Source organism: Callorhinus ursinus, unplaced genomic scaffold (assembly GCF_003265705.2).
Source record: "Callorhinus ursinus isolate GAN/ISIS: 27379988/994484 unplaced genomic scaffold, GSC_fseal_2.0 scaffold7, whole genome shotgun sequence".
Classification (NCBI taxonomy): domain Eukaryota; kingdom Metazoa; phylum Chordata; class Mammalia; order Carnivora; family Otariidae; genus Callorhinus; species Callorhinus ursinus.
This window is the reverse complement of record NW_027397069.1, coordinates 55,893,483-55,907,792: the sequence shown is the minus strand read 5'-3', so window position 1 is coordinate 55,907,792 and position 14,310 is coordinate 55,893,483. Positions and strand designations below refer to the sequence as shown.

Here is a 14,310-nt window from a genome sequence, read left to right as displayed (position 1 = left end):
GTAAACGCTAGTGTTGAAAAGCATTCACCTGTAAGATAAATGAGTAGTAAAATGATTAGTGCCCATTTAGTGATTACTTACCCCTGGGCTGGTTGACAACGGGAGGGCTGGCTTGAGGGGCTCTGAAAGCTGACTCCTTCTCCACACCTGGCTAGATGGGGTCTCCTGGGGCCCTGCCTGGGCCTGCCGACCCCAGGGCCCCTGCACAGCTGCTCCTCACAGGCCTGTTAGCCAGCCTTTGTGGCGTCTCCTTGGAGCACACGTTCTAACCACAACTCATCTTGAAACTGCAACTGCCATCTTTCCCATGGCACCAGGCCGAGAGAGGTGAAATGCTATCCCGAAGAGATTCTCCAAGCCCCTTAGGAGCTGTGACTGCGTCCTCCTGAGTTCCCATCTGCTTCTCCTTCGGAGGAAGGGTCGGGGCCCTTCGGCCCCTGGCGCCTTGCCTCAGGCCACGCCCGCCTAGATCCCCGATCATTCCAGTTTAGGCGCACCTGTCGGTCTACACCAACGCTGCAATCCCCATCTCTCTCTTTTTGTGGCTCTTCTCTTCTGTTGGTGAAGCTACATTTCCATCCACTTTCGAGACGAAGTCCTCTGCCTGATTTTCACGCCCTGGACAAGCTTACCTCACCGAATTGACCTCGCACTGCTTGCGGATTCCCTGAGCAGCCGTGCTGGGGGCTACAAGGTTAAGATGGCTCACCGCTCTGCTCATGACCAGCTGATGGGCCTCTGCCTGCAGTCTTCCCTGGAGAGAAGTTTAAAGATGGCAAATGGATAGGTTTACATTTCAAGGAGGAGAGCGCTTCCCCAAGGCAGTAGGTACCATATGAATGCTCATTACTGAGAATGAGCTCTTGCCAAATATTCAAAATCAATATTAAAATTAATTGGCCTCAGCTTATACGTCAAGCAAAGCGCGTATAACAGGGCATGGTGCCGAGTGGTGGTGTAGACTGCGGTCATGGTTGAACACATCATTCTCTCGAATGACGCTGTTCAGCACTACCGGGATATTCCTAGGAGCCACCCACTCTGAAATCACCCTGACTTTCATGGTTTTAGTTCTTCCGCTTGTCCTAACTGCTGCCCTCTTCTCATGCTGTTGAGATAAAAAGGTGGTGTTTTTTCTTGTCCGTGTGCCTGCCCATTGGCTGTGAGCTAGGAAACCAGAAAACAGAAGTTTTAGGAAGTCTTTGAAAAATAAGAATAAATTGGCCTTGAGTGGAAGACTGGACCTTGTGAAATAGGATTATCAAAGGCAGGGCCTGGGGGGTGGGTAGGGGAGGAAGGGCAGGGCAGTGGGGGAAATCCCAGTGCCCAGACCACACTGCAGACCAATTCTATTAGAATTTGTAGGGGAGAGGCCCCAGCGTCAGTGTTTTTTAAAACCTCCAGATGACTCCCAACATGCAGCCAACGTTGAGAAGCACTCCCTGCTGCCCATACTGTGTGTCACTCTATGTGATGGAATTGGCCAACGTGTGGTGGGACAGCAGGGAGACGGGAAAACCAGGGAGCTTGCATCCGGGCCATTGCTCCCCGCGCCTCCCCTCACTTCAGATACAGAAAATTCATCTTCTTGAGAAAAAACTCTGACTGGCTTTGACTGTATTAAATTTCCTGAATCATTTTTTATTCTGCTTGTTGGGGAAGAATGTATGTTCTTTATTTGGGTCATGGGGATGTAGTTAATAAACTGTAATGTTTCTTAGTTCTTTTGAGAGTTTTCACAGGATAGATTTAACTCCAGCCCTCTGAAGTTGTTTTCACTTTCACTTAAAAAATAGGTAATAAACCACTTCATAAATGTCAAGTACCGCATGAGTTTCTGGGGACACAATGGTGTGTTGAGGGGGCCTCAAGACCACTCCCATGTTTGAATATCTGCTATCAGGACTCACAGGAGTTGTCAAATAGTTGTATTGATGGCTAAGATTTATTACAGTGGTGTACTAGGGGTACACAGCCAGAGCCTAAGGGACAAAGACACAGGTGGAGTCAGGAGAAATCATGTGCAGTCTTCCTTAAGCTCTCTCTTCCTCTCTTTCTCTCCCCTGAGGGGTCACAGAGTGTAGCTAAATCTTTGCACACATTCATGGTTGTTTCTTATATTTCTAACCGTGGGTAGAGCTGAAGCAAAGGGAATGCAACATTTTAAGGCTTTTGATACGTTTTTTCCAACTTGGCCTCCAGAGGTTGTCCTTTTTTTTTTATATTCTTCCTAGCAGCGCTCATTTCCCACATCCTCTCTGGCTCTGAGCAGGACTGTTTTCTAAAAGTCCTTGATAATCTTACAAGAGAGGAGTATCTCATTTTATTTGTGCATCAGTGACCCACGTGCTGAGGGTGGAACACGGGAGACCTGTCCAGCTCTGTGGGAACAAGAGACATGGGCCATATGGTCTCTGTCCTCAAGACTGCTGACAGGCCAGGTGGGAAACAGCCTTCCGCCTGGTGGCAGCGGGCATGCTGAGGAGTGGACTCTTTTGAAAGGACTGGGGTTTTATTGCTATTGATCTGCTTTTAGTTTTCCTGTGAAGTATTTCCGAAGGAGGAATCAATAGGATAATATAATATCATATAATATATATAACATAAAAATATATACCAGTTTAATAAAATAATATGGGTAAAGCAATGAAGTAGATTGTATGGAAAGTGAGTGTGGGGCTGCCAGCCAGAAAAAGGATAGAAACTGGATATTCGAAATTGGACGACTAAGAAAAGAAGCAGATTCAGGGCCAAGGAAACACCTAGAGGAGCCTGGGCAAAGGTGGGGGTATGGGTCATTTTGCCTATGCTTGTCTTTTTAACTTTTTAAGGCATGTATCATGAATGACTGTGTAAAGTTTAAAAAAGTAATGAATTTTTATAATTTAAGTGTGTTGAATTTAAAGTGTTAGTAGTTCTTCGAAGTTCAGAGGCCAGTGGGGTATGAGGTGGGGGCCCAGGTAAGAGAATGGGGCTTCCAGTGACAACTTAGGTGTCACCAGTATTCAGTGACTGGTCACCAAGGAGTGGGCTAATATTTGAGGCAATAAGTGAGGGTGTGTGTATGTGTGTGTGTGTGTGTGTGTGTGTGTAGAGGTGGGGGGTTGGAGAGAGAGAGAAAGGAAGAGAAGAGAAAGAAGCAGGGGGCCAAGGACACAATGGGTAAATGGAGTCAATGGAAGACACAGAGCTGTTCCAACAAGCCTTTCTGAAGCTGGGACAGGCTTAAACATGTGGGAGCATGGTGCCCACATGGAGGTTTCCCAGAAGTGTCTTTTGGGAGGAGAAAGAGATAAGGGACAGCCATCAGGTTAGCTGGTTCTCCTGCCCTGAAATGAGGTCCTGAGAGGCAAACCGATTTGCTCAAGGAGGCACAACACACTTGGCAGTAAAACTCCAGTGTTGGCAGGTGATTCTGCCGAGCACTCCCTCTTGGAAGCCTGTCACACACCCGATTTCCACAGCGGACTCTCTAGAGTTGTGTTTCTGAAGAGGAGGGTTCATGTATCAACTACAGAGCATCAACTACAGGAATATTGAAAGTCCTTCAAGGTTAATGCAAATTTCTATGTGTGAAACGAGGTGTGGAAAAAATTACAGAGCACTTTCTAGAACCAGGTTCTGCTTACCTGCTGGAATCAGAGAATCAGAAACAAAGTTGTTTCTTGAAGAAGAGGTTTGGGGTCCTGTGTCACGTGGACGAGCCAGCTCAAATCTCTGGGTATTTTTGCACAAATCCCTCCACTGCCCCCCTAAAACGTATTCACTGTGCATCAGAATTCCCCACTAAATTACTTTTTGGCCTCTACTTTCAACTTCCCCCCATGTCTTATGCCCTCACTCTAAAAAATAATAATACACATACTAGACTTCTTTTAAAAATGAATCAATGTTTATAACTCCAGCAGATTGTAAAATGCACATGTTCAGTTATCATTTTAACTTAGTAGCTGTCAAACTGGTAAGGAGTACAGAAAAGTCAGGCTTTTTCTTTTTTCTTTGAAGTCAGGCTAGGAAGTTGGCTTGTCAAAGCTTTTAGTGTGGAATCAAGTACTGGTAGTCAGCACACACGTACCTACACCACTCTAGCTAGCCCCAGGAGAGGACACAGGCCAACGTGGGCAGGTTTTAGAAAGGACCCCAATTTCACCATGTACCCTCTCCTCCCACTGTTTTGAAATCAGAAGCACTATACTGTACAATGGGAGACAGGCCAGGGGCCAGCGGGTGATGTGGCTTGAGTTCTCAGACTGTGGACCCTCTGGGGGTGCATTCAAGTTCCATGACAGAGTCACCTCCAGCGCAAAAGGCCATTACCCAAATGCACTAGTGGTGTTAAACAAAGAAATAGATCGTTAGTGGTTAGTTCTTTAAAGTATACTTTTCGGCATTTGCAGAATTTCTAGACGGTGCAGAAGAAAAAGTCTTAGCGCCTTGAGAGTGTCTTAAGTTATAGAAGAAGCAGCCAAGCTTTGCGTTGGACCTGCTGTCACTTGCCCCTTTTCTGTCTTTGTGCTGCCACCTAGAGAGAAAAGGAAAACATATGTTGTATTCTGGTGAGCGGAAGCAGTCACCTCACACCCCAAGCACTATCTGCACCTTCTAGAACAAAAAAGCAAGGTGGGCTGTTTTAGTTCTGAGAAACGGCAGCCTTACACTTTTGCTTCTGAGCAAAGACCTCAGATAAGGCGTGGGGTTCCTGCCGTGGCCAGCCTCCCTCCCTGAGCTCATCCTGGGGCTAATCCTGGTCTCCTGAAGAAGCGTGCGTGCGTAGGAAGCAAATTTTCTTTCCACTGTTCAGAGGGAGTGAAATACAAAATCTTAAGGTCACCCAAATTTATGGAATGAACACCATCTATTTTAGAAGAACACCAAAAATATAAAAACACATGAAAACAAGGTTCTAAGACAAATAATTCTTAAACCCTCTTTCTACTCGTTTCCTTTTCCTTTTCTTTTGAAAGGCAGATCTTTTTTTTTTTTTTTCCAAAAGTAGGAGGCCAACGTATAAAAAATAGATAAATGTAGACCTGCTGGAGGCAGTAGTGGTTCCTAATATCTCTCTGAAGAATGCCTCTGAACACGCTTAACGGCAACATCCTGGTTTCTGACTGCGTACAAGGTCAAACATAATTTATTCTGCAGCTATTATGTCTTCAAAAAAAATTTTTTTTAAGTTGATGGAAGTCAGATTTCTATGCCATAATGTGGATAAGTTGAGGTTAGACCTTCCCTAACCACCTGCCTCTGAAGGACTGTCACCTTCTGCTCAGCCTCTTCCATAGCCCTGGCACTGTGTGTGACATGCCCCCTCCTGCCTGCTCCTAGAGAAGAAACTTCTTGAAGGCAGGTGTTTTGTGGGCCATGTTGACAGCTGCACTTCTAGTGCCTCAAACATTTGGCATGTAGCAGGTGCTCAGTATAAGTTCTTAAGAGGAATCTGAGCTTGTCCCTTGGCTTTTTTTCTTTTGAAAGAATGAATCAGGGCACCTGGGTGGCTCAGTCGTTAAGCGTCTGCCTTCGGCTCGGGTCATGATCCCAAGTCCTGGGATCAAGCCCCGCATCGGGCTCCCTGCTCAGCGGGAAGCCTGCTTCTCCCTCTCCCACTCCCCTGGCTTGTGTTCCTTCTCTCGCTGTGTCTCTCTCTGTCAAATAAATAAATAGGGGCGCCTGGGTGGTTCAGTCCTTAAGCGTCTGCCTCCGGCTCAGGTCATGATCCCAGGGTCCTGGGATCGAGCCCCACGTCGGGCTCCCTGCTCTGCGGGAAGCCTGCTTCTTCCTCTCCCACTCCCCCTACCTGTGTTCCCTCTCTCTCTGTGTCAAAAAATAAATAAAATCTAGAAGAAGAAGAAAAACCAGATTTAATAAATAAATAAAATCTTTTTTTTACAAGAATCACATGACTAACTTTAATTATATACATATTCTGATTAAAACACATGTGTAAGGTAACAATTCTTTGAACATCTATGGAGTCAATTCCTCTATAAATCATATTTGGTGATCCCTCCCTCTCAAATAGGCTTGATTCATGTGAGACCATCAAAATAACATTTATTAACAAAAGTACAGTAAATGTTAAAAAGCTGGCAGCTGAATTAAAAGTCTGGCATGGATATACACCAGCTGAGCAGAAGCTTTAGTCTAATTCTGGCCCACCACTGCCGAGGATAAACTGACCAGCAGAATTCATTTGGAATAGAGCAAGACGATGAAGCACAGTAAATCTGATTTTTCCTTCCTTAAAATAAAATTCACAATTAAGACAGACTCATGAGGGGAAGACTGTCATAAAGCTACACACACGATGGTATGAATAAGAAGCTGAGGTCAGCAGAAAGGAAAGAGGCCCAGGCTTGAGGATAGAAGGGCAGCAGTGGACTCAGCTACTTTCAGTCTGCAGCACCTACTTTCACCACAGTGGACCAGGGGCACACCCCCTTTCCGGTCTACCTCAGGGGGTAGTTGTGAAGATCAGTGTAGCTACTGATAAGTAGTTGCTACGGAACCTGTAAAGGACTATTAAACATAAGGTAGGAAACCTCTTTGTCAGTCTCACGACCCTGAGGAGTGTATAAATCCCAGCCTATGAAAGGTGTATAAATCTTGTCATGTCTTCCCATTATTCAGATGAGTCAAAGCCTGTGGACATCTTCCATAGACACTAAGAAAATACCAGTGCCCTTCCCATCCTGGTCTGTCTTCCACGAAGAGGTCCGACTGCTCAGTGCAGCTAACTCTGGAGCTCTCCAAAGCTTGGGTTAGTCTGGAGAGAGGGCTATTTGGGAGGACGTATGTGATACAAGGTATCTAGTCAAGTTACATAACCTTTAATAGCAGAGAAAGTCAGTCCTAACCATGCGTGGAGACTATCCTTCAAATCTAGTGTTGGCATGACTTCCCAGGGTGTAACGGAAGTCAGTTCCTCTGGGGAGAGGGAGTTTGGTGTGGAAAGTCTGGGAGTCTGAGGTCCTGAGTTGACCTTCTGGCTCAGCTCTTTATTAGCTGTGTGACCTTGAGCTTTTTCAACGGTAAAATGGGGAAATAATACCAATGGTGCCATTCTGTTTCTAGAAGGATTAATCACATAAATTCATGTGAAAAGTGCTTAAAACCTGCAAAGCACTTGGTCAGCTTTTGTTATTACTTCCCAATAACTGTGCTCTTCACATTTCTTTTTACTGCAAGGGAATGTAATCTATGGAAAATGAAGAAAAGGGTCAAATATATGCCAGAAACACCTCAAGAGCCAGAATGAGCATGTTGGCAGATTTCCTTCCAGACTTTCTTCTAGGGAAACAGATAAGATAAGCCAACGAAAGAACTGAGAGGAGTGCCTGATGCATGGTAAGCACTGGATGGATACGAACTCTACAGCATTTCCTCATGGGTATAAAGGAGGTAAGTCTCCCCATGCAGCAGCAAATTCAGGGAAGGACATAAAAGGACTCAATGATCTAGTCTCATTTCACAGGGAAGACAGGACTGTGGGCCAGCAAAGCTAGTGATTTGTTCCTGGGCCCACAGAGTTAAGGCAGGACCGAGACTACAACCAGGGACAGTAATAATCCAGCTACTTTAAATTAATTGGTCTTTTTAGGCCAATTACTTTTGCTTTTTAAAAGTAACCTTCTTAGTTTAGTTTGAAACATGGTTGGCCATTTATCTGTTTACTGATATTGTCATAAATTTGCATGTAACAAAAGCAACACTGTATGTTTGGTTAAGTAAATGGATACTTTTTAGTTTCTCACTTCCAAATTGCCTTTGTGTCTTGCTAAGTCTCCTAGTAAGAGAAATATGATCCTGGGAATGGGTTGTAGCACACTAAGAAACACACCCAAACTAACAAAACACAATTCCACTTGACATCCACATTAAACCTGATGGAGGAGAATCTCTCTGGGAGTGCAGAACCAGAGAAGTACAAACCTTGAAAGATGAGAGAGCCTGAGAACCAGAGTACAGGGAAAATTTAAATTGAAGATAAACCAGACATAAAAAAGAAAAGAATGTTGGCAATCCGAGATCCGTTTCAGAAATATGTATGGTTTGACAAAAACGATGGAGGCTCTTGTGTGTGTACCTAAGTGGTTTTATAGTTTGCAGAAATTTTTTGAAGCTTACCCCAAATCAGCACATTCATCACAAAGATAATAATGTAAGTAAAGAGAAGCGAAGGGCCGAGGGATTTAAGCAAGCTGTTTGGGTTGGCTGTCCCTATCCTGACTGCTAGGGCACCCTGCCCTGCGACTCTGGCTGTTGTGGGGATTAAAGGACTTACACGTACAGCAAAGTGCTCAGAACAATACTATGTAAATGCTATACAGTGTGTGTTGTTATTAGAATCAGTATTAGTATCATGAAATGATCACATGAGAAACAGGATATTAGCATAGTTTCAAAAATTGAGGGGCATTTTTACAAAATAGCTGACCAGTATTCTCAAAAGGGTCAACGCCATTGAAAGACAAAGGAAGACTGAGAGACTCAAACATTAGAAAAAACAGGAGATATGACAACTAAATACAATGTGTAATGATGGACTGGATTCTGGAATAGAAAAACAACATTAATGTAAAAACAGGTGAAACTCAAGTAAGGTGGTAGATTGGTTAATAGTGTTGCATTATTGTAAATTTCCTGGGCTTGGTAATTACACTTTGGTTATGTCAGGTGTTAACATTAGAGAAAGCTGGGTGAAAAGTGTAAGTAACCTCTACTGTTTTTGCAACTTTTCTGTATGTCTAAAATTATTTCAAGATAAAAAATAAAAAAAAAAAAAAGAAAGGAAGAGACCCAGAAGTGACAGAGATGATGCAACCAGTAGACAGGGACAGTAATGAAGTATTTAAAGAAAACACAGTGAGAGAAATGGAAAGACATAAAAAAGAACCAAATAGAACATCTAGAACTGAAAATTCCCATTTTGAAATAAAAATTCACTAGCTGAGGTTAATGGAAGATGAAACACTACAGGACAAAGTAGACTTGAAAATATAACAAGAAAACTGTCTAACATGAACATAAAACAAAACAAAACCTAGAAACTCAGTGAAAGGACAGGTCGGCTATTATCAAGTGGTCTAACATACATGTAAATGAAGTCCTAGAAGCTGAGGGGGTGAGCAGAAAAAAGCAGAAAAATATTTAAAGAAACACTGGCCAGAAATTTTCCAAATTTGATGAAAATGACAAACTCAAAGATTCAAGAAGCTCAACAGACCCACAAACAAGTTAACACAAAGAAAACCACATCAACACATCATAATCAACTTGCTGAAAACTAATAATAAAGAAAAAAAATCTTAAAAGAAGCCAGGGAGGAAAGGGGACACCGTTTAATATAAAGTAGAAGAAATAAAAAAATTATCACAGATGTCTCAACAGAAATAACACGAGCCACAAGACAATGATTCTCTGACAGGATCAAAGAAGTTAAAAAATTTTTAGCTGGATTAACCAAGAAAACAAAAAAGATACACATGATCAATCAGGTATGAAAAAAGAAAATGACTACAGATCCACAGATATAAAAAAGATAATACAAATATGAGAAACAAGTTATGCCAATAAATTTGACAACACCGACAAAACACATTTCTTAAAAGACATAAATTACTAAAACTGGCACACACACATGCAAAAGAAAATTAGAATAGCTCTATATCTATTATAGAAATTGAATCAGTAATTAAAAACTTTCCTAGAAAGAAAATTCCAGGCCCAAATGGCTTCATTTGTTGAATTCTGTCCAATATAAAAGGAAGAAACAATTACTAATCTCATATAAACTCTTCCAGAAAATAGGTGATGAGAAGATATTTCTCAATTCATTTTCTGAGGTCAGTTATGCTCTGATACCAAAACTAGACAGAATTATTACAAGTAAGGAAAACCACAGACCAACATCCTTCGTGAACAGAGATAACAAAAATCCTTAACAAAATATTAGGAAGTAAAACACAATACTGTATATGAAAAGAATAATACACTATAGACCAAGTAGGGTTTATCCCAGGAATGTCATGTTATTTTAACTTTCAAAAAGCAATCATTATACTTCAGATATTAAAAAATAAACCATTATTAAAGGAAAACTACATGATCATCTCAAAAAATGAGGACAAAATATGTGACAAAATTCATATCCATTTCTGACAAAACTCTCGGTGAACTGGGAATAGGAGAGACATCTACAAAAACCACACACATTGATTGACAGAAGCAATGAGCACATCTTGTGCCTAGATTTTGGTTTCTAAATATCACTCTCCATGAACAGGAACTCTGGCTTTTTAGGAGAAAGGTTGATTCACAGCCTGGGCAGAAAGAGTACAAGAGCCTGGAATACCCTGTCACAGAAGAAGAAACCCACTGGACAAAATACAAAATCTACAAGTCCATACTGATATAAGTTCATAAATGAATAAATAAGTAGAGACAGGAAAGCTATTCTTCCTAAAAAAAATGCCAGCCTAATATAAAAGAAATAGATACAGAAGAAGTGAAGGAGTTAGAAAAATCACCAGTCGATTCTAAACCTTGTGGGTGAATGTTTGATGAAGAATAGTATACCTAAAAGTCCAAGAGTATTTCCCACAAATTGCCTATTAATTACAAAGAAAACAGTAGTAACTCTGCAGTGGATAAACCTGTATCAAAGGTTACCACCACCTTAATCAAAGTGAACATCACTGGTAGTGGGTCACACTATTACTCTTGAGATGGTGCACTGAGAAAGACACATTGTTACCTCTGTGGGTGCCCATAGGTATCGCTCGAATCTAATCAAGAGGAAACATTAGGCAAACTCAAAGTGAACATTCTACTGAGTAATTGGCCTGTACTCTTCAGTAATGTCAAGGTCAAGTAAGACAAAGACCAGGTGAGAAATTCTTCCAGATTGAAGACTAACAATAACGAAAAAGAAGTCTCAGTGCTAGAAAGTTTTACCGTTTTCTTTAATGTGGTCCAATAATAGAATATTCCAGCTCAAAATTATTCCTTCCAGAACACTGGTCAAGATGGGAAGGTAGCATAATTCTAACACTGAAACCTAATATTGCTTTTGAATACAGATGCGAAAATTCTAAGTAAAAGCCCAGAAAAACTAATTAACAACTAGATTTCACATGGCTAACCCAGAGGCATACACTGTGGTATTCTTTATATAATGTCAGGTAAGGGTTATTGTAGGAACTCAAATACAGTTCAACAGTGATAAAGACTCCCTCATCATCTCAAGAGCTGTCAGAAACATATTTGATACCAACCAACACCAATTACTAATTAAAACTTTAAGGAAACTAAGTATGAAAGGAAATATCAAAAATAGATATTCTTTATCATAGTAACAACAGCTAGTGTCAGAATTAATGGTAATGTACATTAATCAAATCACAAATCAGACCGATTGACTACTATTAATACTCTTCAACACTGTTCCAGGTATTCTCACCCATGTTATAAAAGATATATCTCACCCAGGATATAAAAGATATAAAAGAGGTATAACTACTAGAATGGAACACAATTTTTTTTGAAGATTATTATAACTTATGCATCAAACCCCAATATAAATATAATAAAAAATTAATAGTTCAGTAAATTGGTTATTTAAAAGGTAAATATATAAAAATGTAAAATTTTACCACAAAATAGCCAGTTAGAAGATCTAAAAAATAGATTTCATTAATAGCAACAAAAATACCTAGAAATATGCCTAAAAAGAAGTACCTATATGAAGATGAAGAAGCAAATGTTAGTGAAAGGTATGCTTAGGATTTTAGCAAATATAGAGAAATACTATATTCCTGAATAACAAAAAGGAATTTTACAAACATGTCTGTTTTCCTCCGAATAATTTATGTGTCTAACAAAATCTCAATAAAAAATCCCCTTGGAACTTACTCTTAGAACCTGACAAAATAATTGTACAGATCTAATGGAAAAATCAACAGGTGAGAAAACAAATTAGAGCTTTATCTCACAGCATATTTAAATACAAATTCTGCAGATGATTTAAGTACTAATATAAAACAAAAAATTAGTTATTAAAAAATTAGAAGAAAAGAAGTGACTGGTTAACTTTCCCGCAAAGGGAAGCATCTTTCTAAGTATAACATCAATGTAAAGGAGAAGTTTATATATAGATATATATGTCTCTCTCTATATAGTGGTATGTTACCATTTATATATATATATATATATGTATATATATATGTCTACATAAAAACCAAAAACATCTCCATGACAAAAAAAATCATGCACAAAATTAAAATTTATAGACCAACAAAAAGTTTACAATGGACAAAAATTAATGTCTTTAAGTCACAGAGTATCTTTAGAGTCCATAAGAAAAATACCGACACTCCCACAATTTAACAGAGGACATACACAGATAATGCTCTATAAGATGATGAATGGTCATGTAAATGTGAAAAAATGTTCAATATTATTAATCAGGGAAATGTGAATTAAAACCACAATAAAACGCCTTTTTCCCCCACTTATTTGCAAAGCTAACATTCAAAGCTCACAAGGTGGCAGTGAGTAAGAGAAGAACTGAGACCACTCTGTGTTCCAGTGCAAGATTCTGTATACTTTCTGTGAAAGATCTTCCCACAAATATGAATTTGGAAAATTCAGTTATAAACTGGGAAGCCCACACCTAAAATCCATTCTAAGGGAGCAATAAAAGATACGAACAAACATTTACTTGTAATCTGATTCTTCAAACAGTGAACATTTGTAAGCCATCTAAATGTCCAAAATAGGGTCATGGTCATTAAATGATCACATATCCAAAGAATTAAAAATGACCATCATTAAAAAAGCATATTTATGAAGCCTGCTTTAGAAGCCTGGGAAAATGCTCACAAAATGATGTTGCCAAGAAAGAAGATGATACAATTACTATTATAATTCCTTAAAAAAATTATTATTATAAGAACATGCGCCATAGGATCTCCAGGTAATGTCAAGTTGGAGATCATAATTTTAATTTAATACCTTTCTCTATTTTCTGCAACAAACGCAGATTCATAGAACAGAAAATATTCAACAAAAGATTTACCAAAAGCTCAAGGCTTTTAAAAAGTAGTGGTTTCTCTGATCGTTGTAATCGGATTTCTGTCCATACGCTGGAAACCACAGTGCTGTTGCTACCATGTGGCAGAATGGCATAGAAGAACAGGCGTACGCTCAAATACTGTCACATGTCAGTTTATTGAGGAAACTGGGATGCTAGCTAGAGGTTAACTCTATTCACTTGATTACTTTTCAGGATGTCAAACAAGAGTCTGAAGGCCACACAGGCCATGAAAGTTACACAATGACTTTCCCACATTTTGTTCAAAAACACAAAAATCAAATACGAAGAAATGTTCGACTCTGCATATTGCCCTCATTTTTTTTTTTTTTTTGTAATTAAGGGTCAGGAAGCACAGTGGTGTGGGGGAAGGACAAAAATGGAACATGTAACAGGCAAATATTTTTGCTAGATTTCATTTTCAAAGTTTCAGATCTTTCCGATTTTTTTTTTATTTTTTGTAGCAAAAAAGGAATCAATACTTTTCATTCCACTCTTGTCAACTTTAGCCAAAGCCTTCTGAGCTGCAGTCATTTTGCTATTTTTCTGTTAAGGAAAATAAGAGAAAAATTGTTACAAATGTAACCTTTATAAATCGTAAATGCAAATCAAACAAGACCATGCTTGTCTCAAGGTTCATGAAGAGAAGTATTTTCTGCTAACATGTTTCATAAGGGAGACATTATTATTATTTTTGTTTTAATTCTGATTTCCATTCAGAATTCAGATCTAAGACACAAAATCTGGTAAAAGAGGCAGGAGAAAAAATCGCCGCCTTCTAAGGAGTGGAATGTTACAACCAATGGTTCACTTTGGGGGAGTAATTCTGGAGGATGTATTAAGTACAATAACACCAATAAAGGAGCTGACTCAGGAAGTGATTGTCAGAGGAGGAATTCTAGCCTAGTATTACTGCGTGATGAATAATTCACCACAATGGACTGTTGCATTTTATTCATAGGCTCTATGGGAAACCAAGGACAACACCAATATATTCAGAAAATAACCTGTACTGTAGAGCATCCGGGGCCAGCAGGATAACTGCCCCCGTTTTCGTCCAACAAAGAAATACTTTTCAAAAAGCTGACTTCACGTAACTGCCTTTGAAATTCCTCTCTCTTCCTGGTCACTGTTTTCTCTGTTTGTTTTGCTTTGGTTTGGTTTTGTGCCACGTTCTGGAACTATCACTCCTAGAAGGTAAACAGCAGCTGATTCTA

General features: G+C 39.9%; 1 protein-coding gene across 10 annotated transcripts in view; it reads right to left on the bottom strand.

Moving 5' to 3' along the window:
* The window catches only part of RNASEH2B (ribonuclease H2 subunit B), an 87,644-nt gene that overhangs the window by 13,336 nt on the left and 59,998 nt on the right, over positions 1 to 14,310 (bottom strand). For 5 of the 10 annotated variants that reach the window (XM_025874958.2, XM_073894604.1, XM_025874957.2 and 2 more), the window contains one exon: positions 13,212 to 13,639. In XM_025874958.2, the coding sequence (XP_025730743.1) occupies positions 13,523 to 13,639 (117 nt within the window). In that variant the 3' untranslated portion in view covers positions 13,212 to 13,522. Of the gene's footprint in view, positions 1 to 81; positions 4,523 to 13,211; positions 13,640 to 14,310 lie in introns of those variants that run through there. The other 5 variants (XM_073894602.1, XM_025874959.2, XM_073894603.1 and 2 more) reach the window with 2 other exon arrangements.